The 11,426-nt window shown below is 44.6% G+C and overlaps 1 protein-coding gene across 4 annotated transcripts in view; it reads right to left on the bottom strand.

Annotated features, from left to right (window-relative positions):
- Positions 1–2,978: 2,978 nt before the first annotated feature.
- The window catches only part of FNDC4 (fibronectin type III domain containing 4), a 761,063-nt gene continuing 752,615 nt past the window's right edge, over positions 2,979–11,426 (bottom strand). For all 4 annotated transcript variants that reach the window (XM_069605448.1, XM_069605449.1, XM_069605450.1 and 1 more), the window contains one exon: positions 2,979–4,746. In XM_069605448.1, the coding sequence (XP_069461549.1) occupies positions 4,711–4,746 (36 nt within the window). In that variant the 3' untranslated portion in view covers positions 2,979–4,710. The remainder of the gene's footprint in view (positions 4,747–11,426) is intronic.

The following is an 11,426-nucleotide window of genomic DNA, read 5'->3' as shown; positions in this document are numbered from 1 at the left end:
CTGTAATCTCATGACCCACTAAAAGAGCCCTGCGGTTGCTAATAGCAGTTTCCCAATCAATGACGCACCTTATCATTTTCATCGGTTGGCCACGCTTAGTCCGTGGGTAGGCTGGTATCATTCGCCCCCCCGTGGGCATATGGATTAGGACCCAAAGCCATAGAAATCCATTTACAGGAGAACTGTGGTCAGTATGGAGATACTAGAAGATGACTGCTTGGGTCAGTTGGGTGGAGGGGCTCCATGGGACTGAGCAGGAAGAGATATGAGGCTATAGCCATGTGGGCTGGGTGTGCTGTTTGGGGGTGGGTCAGGGTGAGTGAGCAATGCCATGAATTGTTGATATATGTCTGGGTACAGCTAAGCACCCGCTTATTGTGCACGGCTTTGGCACTTGCACCCCTGTGTGCAAGGTATAGAAACCATGGCCAGTCTGCCTCTCATTTTGCTGGCCTCCATTAACACAACCAGACCTAATGCTGGAGCGCAATGGATATAGTTCATGGTCCTGCATCCTCCATGCATCCATATTACTTCCAAATAATACGACAACGCTGGTTGGGCAAAGACCACTGGGCCATACAAGACATAAAACAGTTACACCATGAGCTCTGTAAGCCACGATTGACCCATCTAGGCGAATGCCACAGTGTGCAACCATCTACTTGAATTCCCTTTCCCGATTGTTTAAAAAGAACCTCTATGGCAAATTTCTCTTCCTGAATTCCGCCACTCTAAAGAATTCTCTCCGTCGAAAGATACAACAACCTCAGTAGTTCATACACAAGCAATCTATTGCAAAGTCACAGAACTCAACTGCTCAGCCATCTCCTAAATTCCTTTATTTACAATATATTTGTATGACTTGCAGTATGCATATCCTTATTCTAACACTGATCAGAAGAGACATGTTGTCCACAGTCAGCCATAAATCTGAAACACAAAATGATGGCAGCTGTAGGAAAAGTCATGTGTGAAACATATCAGCCATGTGGCACTGTCAGATTGTAAAACTTGGATCACATGGAGACATACCTACAAATATACATGCAAAATTTTACACATACTTCACGAATGGAAAAGGGCCTGCATGTATTTATTATACATCATTGATCATCTCATGCCGACATGTTTCAGTCACTTTTAACAGGTGTGGGACATTCTTCATGGGGTGAATATTGTCAGTGTTCACATCTGTAACAATACAGAAAGTGATGGTAAATTATTTTTAAAATTTTAAAAAATTGGGAGCCCCTAGTGTTGTATGTTACATAAGCAGGAGGGAAACAAAGCTTAGTTTCCACTCTTACCTCTTCCTGGATTCAGATGTGAAAACACTAAAATGGTTGTGTAGATTTCTAGACCCTGCAATCTGTACGGGTCTAGAGAATCTACACAACCATTTTAGTGTTTTCTCACCTGCAATCTGCAGGGGGTGAATTTGCAGAGAACAGAATGGGTTGAACATTAGCCTAAATTAAAGGGAAGACTGACTTCCTATGTAGTAGTACTCACACTTCTTTGATTCTTTCTAGTTGTAGATTGTTCAATGGGTAAAATACTTCTCTTCCTTTTCTAGGTAAAGCAAGGGAAAGTATAAAGAATACATTCCTATGTTAGTGTGCCTAAAAATTGCAAAGCTGTCATGATCCCTAATTGGAATTCTCCGGCACAATCGTTCCCACGGAGCATATTGTCTCGATATTACAATCTTTACAGAAAATGGTACCTGGCGTGTGCACCCATGCAGAAAACCTACATTTAGTGATTCATTAATTAGATTCAATTGTTTATATCCCAGATCTTTGAAGAGAGAATCTGCCTTACAGCCAGTTATTTTAGACTACATAGGAATGGCAGTAAAAGAGCAGATTATCAACGGGAAGCAGGGAATCTTATACTCAAATTGAAACAGAAAGTCTACCCGACAACGATGGCCATAAAAGACGACAAGGGGTCTCTGAACAATAACAAGAACTTGGTACTTGAGATCAAAGTGAAGTAGAACAGTGGAAGATGCTTAGTGCGTGTCAATAATGCTTGGTGTGTGGCCCGTACAGTTTGCAGGTCTGGAGAACCTACACAACCATTTTAGTCTTTTTCACCTCATTCCAATAAGAGGTAAGAGTGGAAAATACATTTTTTTCCATGCAGCTTATTACATTTACAACACAAGTGCCTCCCATTTTTTGTTTTTTTAATACATTTGCCCGTCCGTATTTTTACAGATGTGAACAATGACTTAAGTCGCTTAAATATTGATCTCCTGAAGAATGTCTAAATCTGTTAAAAGGTACTGAAACATGTCCGTACTGTGTAATACATACAGGACCTTTTACATTTGTGAAGTCTTTGTTCATTCTTTGTATGCATATTTGTATGTGTTCATAAGATACATGTTTTACATCATCACGATGCCACATAGCGAATGTGGTTCACGCATGACTTTTCCTACAGCTGTCAAGATTGTTTCAGTTTTATGTTTGGTAGTGGACAGCACGTCTTTAGTGGTCTTTGTTGGGATCAGGACACAAACACTGCAAAGTCATTGTAAATAGAGTAGTTAAAGAAATGACTGGGCATTTTCACGCAGTGACTTTGCAATAATTAAATTGCTTGTCTATGACCCTCTGTGAATGTGTGGTATCTTTGACAGAGATGGTTCTCTACTGATTTTCGTAAAGATAGAAGCTGTGTCAGAATCTTGTCCTTATAGTCGCTGCTCCTCCATCACATTTTAGAGTTCTTCCCCAATTTCACCAGGCCTGCAGTTAGAGTGAGTCCTAGGAATAGATAAAGGAGGAAAAAGACAAAGGGAATTACAAAAAGTACAATAAAAAAGACAGAATCATGAAGGGAAGGGAAAGGTTTAGAGTAAGGGGATAGTAAGAGAAAGGGGGACATTCGGGGTGTCTGCCCCCCCAATCCCTCATACTAAAAGGATGGAGAAATAACAGAAAAACGACAAACAAAAAACGTGTTTTCTGAATTCAGGAAAAAGTCCATTTTAATTGATAATATACAACCGAGTGCCATGACCAGATCCATAGCCCCCTCTCTAGAGAGAGGGGGCATCTCCCCTCAAATCTTAAAGCCCTTTTCCCAGAAGACGTCTCCCGTATAGGCCTAGCACCCCACAGCTCCCAGATCTTGCCATGGACTCTGCTGGCATCGAAGAGCGAGAAAGAGGGTGGGAGCAGAAAGGGGAGGAGGAAGGGAAATGAGCAGAAGGACTATGGGAAAGAGGAAAGCAGAGGCATTTCTGGGATTTCTGTGTATTGGCACCTCTTCCTCTCTACTCCTTTCCCTGTACCATGCCCCTGATTTCTCTTCCAAGCTCACTCGCCTTAGTCTCTCCAACTCTTCCTCCATCTCTACTCTTCCCCCACCCACTTGTGCTATAAAAGTCACACCGGTGACGCACCCTGGAGTGAAAAGACCACCGATGAGAAGCTGTGGATCCAGCTCTCTGTGGGTGGAGACGGTGCTTCTTCTGGTGGAATCCTAATCTATACTATCTGGTGGGCCGTAGTAATGGTTATTTTAGAACTGTTGTCAACCATCTGCTAAGCTCAGGGCTACTACACCTCAGGAGGAGAACCAAGGTACTTTTCATCCATTTTAGATGGGATTTTCCCCCCACCCCCAACACTCCACCTCGAGGCACTGGTTGCCATGAAGACCAACCACAAGACCGAATGAAATGGCCGCACATCCATTGATATTCAGAACTCGTTTCGTATTGCAATAGGATATAAGGGAATGTGGACTGAGGTCTGTCAAATACAATCATTACTGGTAGTGGAAGATTGAACAGTCTAGAAGGCCAGGTGCTCACAGCGTTGCCCTGTCCCTTCCCCACTCCTTCCCCAGTAGCACTGTTTAAGTTTGTGACTCTACCAACGTGTCACATCCTGTGTTATAGAAAAAAGCCCTGGCTGACAGTGACTGCTATAGAGCACGACGACCAGCATGCGGTTCAGTAAAGCTAAGTAATATCGGACGGGAGTTAGAAACCCGACAAGTCTACTGTGTCTCTGAGTTTGAGCACACAGGACCGTCCCATCGGGAGCCGTCTCCAGGTGCCTTCGGCCATCAGTGACACAGATCGGTCCCTTGGCAGCTTGGCTTTACGTCAGTGACTTGGCTGATCCCCCGGTGGCAGAAGATATGACCGCTCAATGGAAGGTCAACGACCGCTCAATGGAAGGTCAATGACTTGGATTCCACGTAAGTCTCCACAAGGCCCAGTATTAATCAAGGCCTTCTCTGTACCACGTAAGTCCCATAGGGTTGTCCATTGTCCTTTCAGACGTCCTCGCAATATGCTGTTAAACCTCTTTCGTTCAAAACATTTGGTGCGTTGAACATGCCATTTGGACAATCCACCAAAGCCGTAAGTTCCGGAAAATGTACTATTGCTTCGTGTTTGCTCTTCTACCTTCTACCCATGGTATGTTTTGTAAAATGGCTCTCAGATGGATTTCTCATGCGCGGTCCTGAGCGTCGCTCTTCCTCCATCATGCATATGTCCGTTGAGGAAGAAAGACAGAGGGTCGATCCTTGGTGTACTATTAGAGAAACTTGAGATCTGCTTGGCTGGAATTTTAACCTGAGAGCTGCTTTTGCAGTCCTTCCCTACCAACCTGATCCTGGTTCTTCTGCAGCGGTGACCCCCACTGGCGGCATAGAGAGAAGCGGCAGCCGGCGTCAAACTTCAATGATGTTCACACTGGGGGCCTTTTTCTGTGGGAGAGAAAAGAAAGTATTAGCATTGGGTTCCGATGAATGTGATCAGCATTAGTACGAGGCTACTCGCCAATTGTCCCCCATCCCCTTCAGATGTTATTACAAAGGAAGAACATTGGGTTCTCTTGCGGCATAGAATTTGGAATACGCTATTGTGCCATAAAATTGGATAAAAAGCCTCTTTTGTGACAATATTTATGTCAAAGCTGGTTATTCTAAGGTTGGTGTCTATGCTTTCAGAGTGTACCGATTGGAATAGCGGCAGGTGGTGATGGGGGGTTGTGAAGTTGGCATTTCTGTGCTCTGTCCGTTTTCTAAGGAAAAGTCTAAGGAAACTTGATTAGTTCGATCAGTTTCTGGTGGTGAAGCAAGGATGTCCTATCAAGATAATTAGGGGGCCCCCAGAGGAACAAGCAGTGGGTCTTCTGGGCCATCCATGTGTCTCAATACCAGAGGAAGAGAGTGATAAATCTTCCCGCCATCATTTCTTTTTATTACCAGATCTATGAATAAGGTAGGGACAAAGGGTCATTAGCAGGCCTGAGGCCATATTGATGCCATCAATTTCCTTGCAAAAGTTTTTTGTTAGTAGAGCTAGCTAAGCCTATGTATGTTTTCCAAACATGCACCAGAGTTAAAGGGAGGTCTTACAGAGTCTATCCAGTGGACAACAGCCATAAGGACACGTGGAGCCACAAAAGATGACTGGATACGCTTAAACCATTCACTCTTTGTCAGTCACATATGGGGCAGTTATGAGGAGCCAGGCTTATAGCCAGGAAGACTTCTGAAATTAACCTGTGAATGGTCAATGACCTGCGAGGGGTACATTTTGAGGAATTTAATGTATGATGGCTCAGATAAATGTTTATAACTCACAGCAAGGTGCAGATGAAAGTAAAGGGTAGAGAAAGGGACATCTAGAAGAAGACACAGTAAACGGTAGAGAAAGGGACATCTAGAATGCACAGTGAAAGTATTTGGTAGAGAAAGGGACATCTAGAAGAAGATGCAGTGAAAGTAGAGGGTAGAGAAAGGGACATCTAGAAAAAGATGCAGTGAAAGCAGAGGGTAGAGAATGGGACACCCAGAAGAAGACGCAGTGAAAGTAGAGGGTAGAGAAAGGGACATCTAGAAAAAGACACAGCAAAGTAAAGGGTAGAGAAAGGGACATCTAGAACGCACAGTGAAAGTGAAAGATAGAGAATGGGACATCTAGAAGAAGACACAGTGAAAGTAATGGATAGAGAAAGGGACATCTAGAAGAAGGCACAGTGAAAGTAGAGGGTAGAGAAAGGGACACATAGAAGAAGATGCAGTGAAAGTATAGAGTAGAGAAAGGGACATCTAGAAGAAGACACAGTGTATGTAAAGTATAGAGAAAGATACATCTAGAAGAAGACACAGTAAAGGATAGAGAAAGGGACATCTAGAAGAAGACGCAGTGAAAGTAATGGGTAGAGAAAGGGACATCTAGAAGAAGACAAGGTAATTGATAGAGAAAGGGGCATCTAGAAGAAGACACAGTGAAAGTAAACCATAGAGAAAGGGACATCTAAAAGAAGACAAAGAAAAGGATAGAGAAAGGGGCATCTAGAGCAAGACACGGTGAAAGTAAAGGGTAGAGAAAGGGACACCTAGAAGAAGATACAGTGAAAGTAAAGGATAGAGAAAGGGACATCTAGAAGAAGACGCAGTGAAAGTAAAGGATAGAGAAAGCGATATATGGACGAAGACAGAGGGGGCATTCAGAGTTTGGAGGTAGCCATGGTGCTCTTAGCACCATGGCTACCTCCAAATCTGGGTCCGGGTAGACGGAATGGGGACTTACCGGGACATTCCGACCTATGCGGACCCGGTAAGTCCCCATTTCGTAAACAATTCCCCATTCCCATTTGAGCCCCAATAGGGCACAATGGGAATGGGGAAGGAGCTAATAACGGGCCCGCAAATAACGGGCCCGTTAATAGCTCCATGGTCCCTTAACGGGTCCCGCTAAGGGCGGCTGGTTAGAACAGCTGTTCTTGGTGGGCCCTGCTAAGGGACCTCGGAATATGGCGGTAGGGGGTTAATGGCACCGGCATCCTTACCGGTGCCATTAACTCCCTAACGCAAGGGTCAGAATGACCCCCACAGTGTAAGACACGGTTAGAGAAAGGAGCATCTAGAAGAAGACACAGTGAATGTAATGGATAGAGAACAGGATATCTAAAAGAAGACACAGTGAAAGTAATGGGTAGAGAAAGGGACATCTAGAAGAAGACACAGTGAAAGTAATGGGTAGAGAAAGTAAAAGATAGAGAAAGGGAAATCTAGAAGAAGACACAGGGAAAGAAAAGGATAGTGAAAGTGACATCTAGAAGAACACACACTAAAAGTAAGGGATAGAGAAAGGGACATCTACGAGAAGACAGTGAAAGTAGAGGGTAGAGAAAGGGACATCTAAAAGAAGACGCAGTGAAAGTAAAGGATAGAGAAAGGGACATCTATAAGAAGACAAAGTAAAGGATAGAGAAAGGGACATCTAGAAGAACACACAGTGAAAGTAAGGGATAGAGAAAAGGACAGCTGGAAGAAGACACAGTGAAAGTAACGGATAGAGAAAGGGACATCTAGATTAAGACACAGTGAAAGTAAAGGATAGAGAAAGCGATATATGGAAGAAGACAGAGGGGGCATTCAGAGTTTGGAGGTAGCCATGGTGCTCTTAGCACCATGGCTACCTCCAAATCTGGGTCCGGGTAGACGGAATGGGGACTTACCGGGACATTCCGACCTATGCGGACCCGGTAAGTCCCCATTTCGTAAACAATTCCCCATTCCCATTTGAGCCCCAATAGGGCACAATGGGAATGGGGAAGGAGCTAATAACGGGCCCGCAAATAACGGGCCCGTTAATAGCTCCATGGTCCCTTAACGGGTCCCGCTAAGGGCGGCTGGTTAGAACAGCTGTTCTTGGTGGGACCCGCTAAGGGACCTCGGAATATGGCGGTAGGGGGTTAATGGCACCGGCATCCTTACCGGTGCCATTAACTCCCTAACGCAAGGTTCAGAATGACCCCCACAGTGTAAGACACGGTTAGAGAAAGGAGCATCTAGAAGAAGACACAGTGAATGTAATGGATAGAGAACAGGATATCTAAAAGAAGACACAGTGAAAGTAATGGGTAGAGAAAGGGACATCTAGAAGAAGACACAGTGAAAGTAATGGGTAGAGAAAGTAAAAGATAGAGAAAGGGAAATCTAGAAGAAGACACAGGGAAAGAAAAGGATAGTGAAAGTGACATCTAGAAGAACACACACTAAAAGTAAGGGATAGAGAAAGGGACATCTACGAGAAGACAGTGAAAGTAGAGGGTAGAGAAAGGGACATCTAAAAGAAGACGCAGTGAAAGTAAAGGATAGAGAAAGGGACATCTATAAGAAGACAAAGTAAAGGATAGAGAAAGGGACATCTAGAAGAACACACATTGAATGTAAGGGATAGAGAAAAGGACAGCTGGAAGAAGACACAGTGAAAGTAACGGATAGAGAAAGGGACATCTAGATTAAGACACAGTGAAAGTAAAGGATAGAGAAAGCGATATATGGAAGAAGACAGAGGGGGCATTCAGAGTTTGGAGGTAGCCATGGTGCTCTTAGCACCATGGCTACCTCCAAATCTGGGTCCGGGTAGACGGAATGGGGACTTACCGGGACATTCCGACCTATGCGGACCCGGTAAGTCCCCATTTCGTAAACAATTCCCCATTCCCATTTGAGCCCCAATAGGGCACAATGGAAATGGGGAAGGAGCTAATAACGGGCCCGCAAATAACGGGCCCGTTAATAGCTCCATGGTCCCTTAACGGGTCCCGCTAAGGGCGGCTGGTTAGAACAGCTGTTCTTGGTGGGACCCGCTAAGTGACCTCGGAATATGGCGGTAGGGGGTTAATGGCACCGGCATCCTTACCGGTGCCATTAACTCCCTAACGCAAGGGTCAGAATGACCCCCACAGTGTAAGACACGGTTAGAGAAAGGAGCATCTAGAAGAAGACACAGTGAATGTAATGGATAGAGAACAGGATATCTAAAAGAAGGCACATTGAAAGTAATGGGTAGAGAAAGGGACATCTAGAAGAAGAGACAGTGTATGTAAAGTATAGAGAAAGATACATCTAGAAGAAGACACAGTAAAGGATAGAGAAAGGGACATCTAGAAGAAGACGCAGTGAAAGTAATGGGTAGAGAAAGGGACATCTAGAAGAAGACAAGGTAATTGATAGAGAAAGGGGCATCTAGAAGAAGACACAGTGAAAGTAAACCATAGAGAAAGGGACATCTAAAAGAAGACAAAGTAAAGGATAGAGAAAGGGGCATCTAGAGCAAGACACGGTGAAAGTAAAGGGTAGAGAAAGGGACACCTAGAAGAAGATACAGTGAAAGTAAAGGGTAGAGAAATGGACATCTAGAAGAAGACAAAGTGAAAGTAAAGGGTAGAGAAAGGGACATCTAGAAGAAGACACAATGAAAGTAACGGATAGAAAAAGGAACATCTAGAAGAATACACAATGAAAGTAAAGGATAGAGAAAGGGACATCTAGAAGAAGACGCAGTGAAAGTAAAGGATAGAGAAAGCGATATATGGACGAAGACAGAGGGGGCATTCAGAGTTTGGAGGTAGCCATGGTGCTCCTAGCACCATGGCTACCTTCAAATCCGGGTCCGGGTAGACGGAATGGGGACTTACCGGGACATTCCGACCTATGCGGACCCGGTAAGTCCCCATTTCGTAAACAATTCCCCATTCCCATTTGAGCCCCAATAGGGCACAATGGGAATGGGGAAGGAGCTAATAACGGGCCCGCAAATAACGGGCCCGTTAATAGCTCCATGGTCCCTTAACGGGTCCCGCTAAGGGCGGCTGGTTAGAACAGCTGTTCTTGGTGGGACCCGCTAAGGGACCTCGGAATATGGCGGTAGGGGGTTAATGGCACCGGCATCCTTACCGGTGCCATTAACTCCCTAACGCAAGGGTCAGAATGACCCCCACAGTGTAAGACACGGTTAGAGAAAGGAGCATCTAGAAGAAGACACAGTGAATGTAATGGATAGAGAACAGGATATCTAAAAGAAGACACAGTGAAAGTAATGGGTAGAGAAAGGGACATCTAGAAGAAGACACAGTGAAAGTAATGGGTAGAGAAAGTAAAAGATAGAGAAAGGGAAATCTAGAAGAAGACACAGGGAAAGAAAAGGATAGTGAAAGTGACATCTAGAAGAACACACACTAAAAGTAAGGGATAGAGAAAGGGACATCTACGAGAAGACAGTGAAAGTAGAGGGTAGAGAAAGGGACATCTAAAAGAAGACGCAGTGAAAGTAAAGGATAGAGAAAGGGACATCTATAAGAAGACAAAGTAAAGGATAGAGAAAGGGACATCTAGAAGAACACACAGTGAAAGTAAGGGATAGAGAAAAGGACAGCTGGAAGAAGACACAGTGAAAGTAACGGATAGAGAAAGGGACATCTAGATTAAGACACAGTGAAAGTAAAGGATAGAGAAAGCGATATATGGAAGAAGACAGAGGGGGCATTCAGAGTTTGGAGGTAGCCATGGTGCTCTTAGCACCATGGCTACCTCCAAATCCGGGTCCGGGTAGACGGAATGGGGACTTACCGGGACATTCCGACCTATGTGGACCCGGTAAGTCCCCATTTCGTAAACAATTCCCCATTCCCATTTGAGCCCCAATAGGGCACAATGGAAATGGGGAAGGAGCTAATAACGGGCCCGCAAATAACGGGCCCGTTAATAGCTCCATGGTCCCTTAACGGGTCCCGCTAAGGGCGGCTGGTTAGAACAGCTGTTCTTGGTGGGACCCGCTAAGTGACCTCGGAATATGGCGGTAGGGGGTTAATGGCACCGGCATCCTTACCGGTGCCATTAACTCCCTAACGCAAGGGTCAGAATGACCCCCACAGTGTAAGACACGGTTAGAGAAAGGAGCATCTAGAAGAAGACACAGTGAATGTAATGGATAGAGAACAGGATATCTAAAAGAAGGCACATTGAAAGTAATGGGTAGAGAAAGGGACATCTAGAAGAAGAGACAGTGTATGTAAAGTATAGAGAAAGATACATCTAGAAGAAGACAAAGTAAAGGATAGAGAAAGGGGCATCTAGAGCAAGACACGGTGAAAGTAAAGGGTAGAGAAAGGGACACCTAGAAGAAGATACAGTGAAAGTAAAGGATAGAGAAATGGACATCTAGAAGAAGACAAAGTGAAAGTAAAGGGTAGAGAAATGGACATCTAGAAGAAGACAAAGTGAAAGTAAAGGGTAGAGAAAGGGACATCTAGAAGAAGACACAATGAAAGTAACGGATAGAAAAAGGAACATCTAGAAGAATACACAATGAAAGTAAAGGATAGAGAAAGGGACATCTAGAAGAAGACGCAGTGAAAGTAAAGGATAGAGAAAGCGATATATGGGCGAAGACAGAGGGGGCATTCAGAGTTTGAGATAGCCATGGTGCTCCTAGCACCATGGCTACCTCCAAATCCGGGTCCGGGTAGACGGAATGGGGACTTACCGGGACATTCCGACCTATGCGGACCCGGTAAGTCCCCATTTCGTAAACAATTCCCCATTCCCATTTGAGCCCAAATAGGGCACAATGGGAATGGGGAAGG

This window comes from Ambystoma mexicanum, chromosome 4p, assembly GCF_040938575.1.
Source record: "Ambystoma mexicanum isolate Mex_15411 chromosome 4p, UKY_AmexF1_1, whole genome shotgun sequence".
NCBI lineage: Eukaryota > Metazoa > Chordata > Amphibia > Caudata > Ambystomatidae > Ambystoma > Ambystoma mexicanum.
The sequence above is the reverse complement of the archived record's forward strand: the minus strand, read 5'-3'. Positions and strand labels throughout refer to the sequence as shown.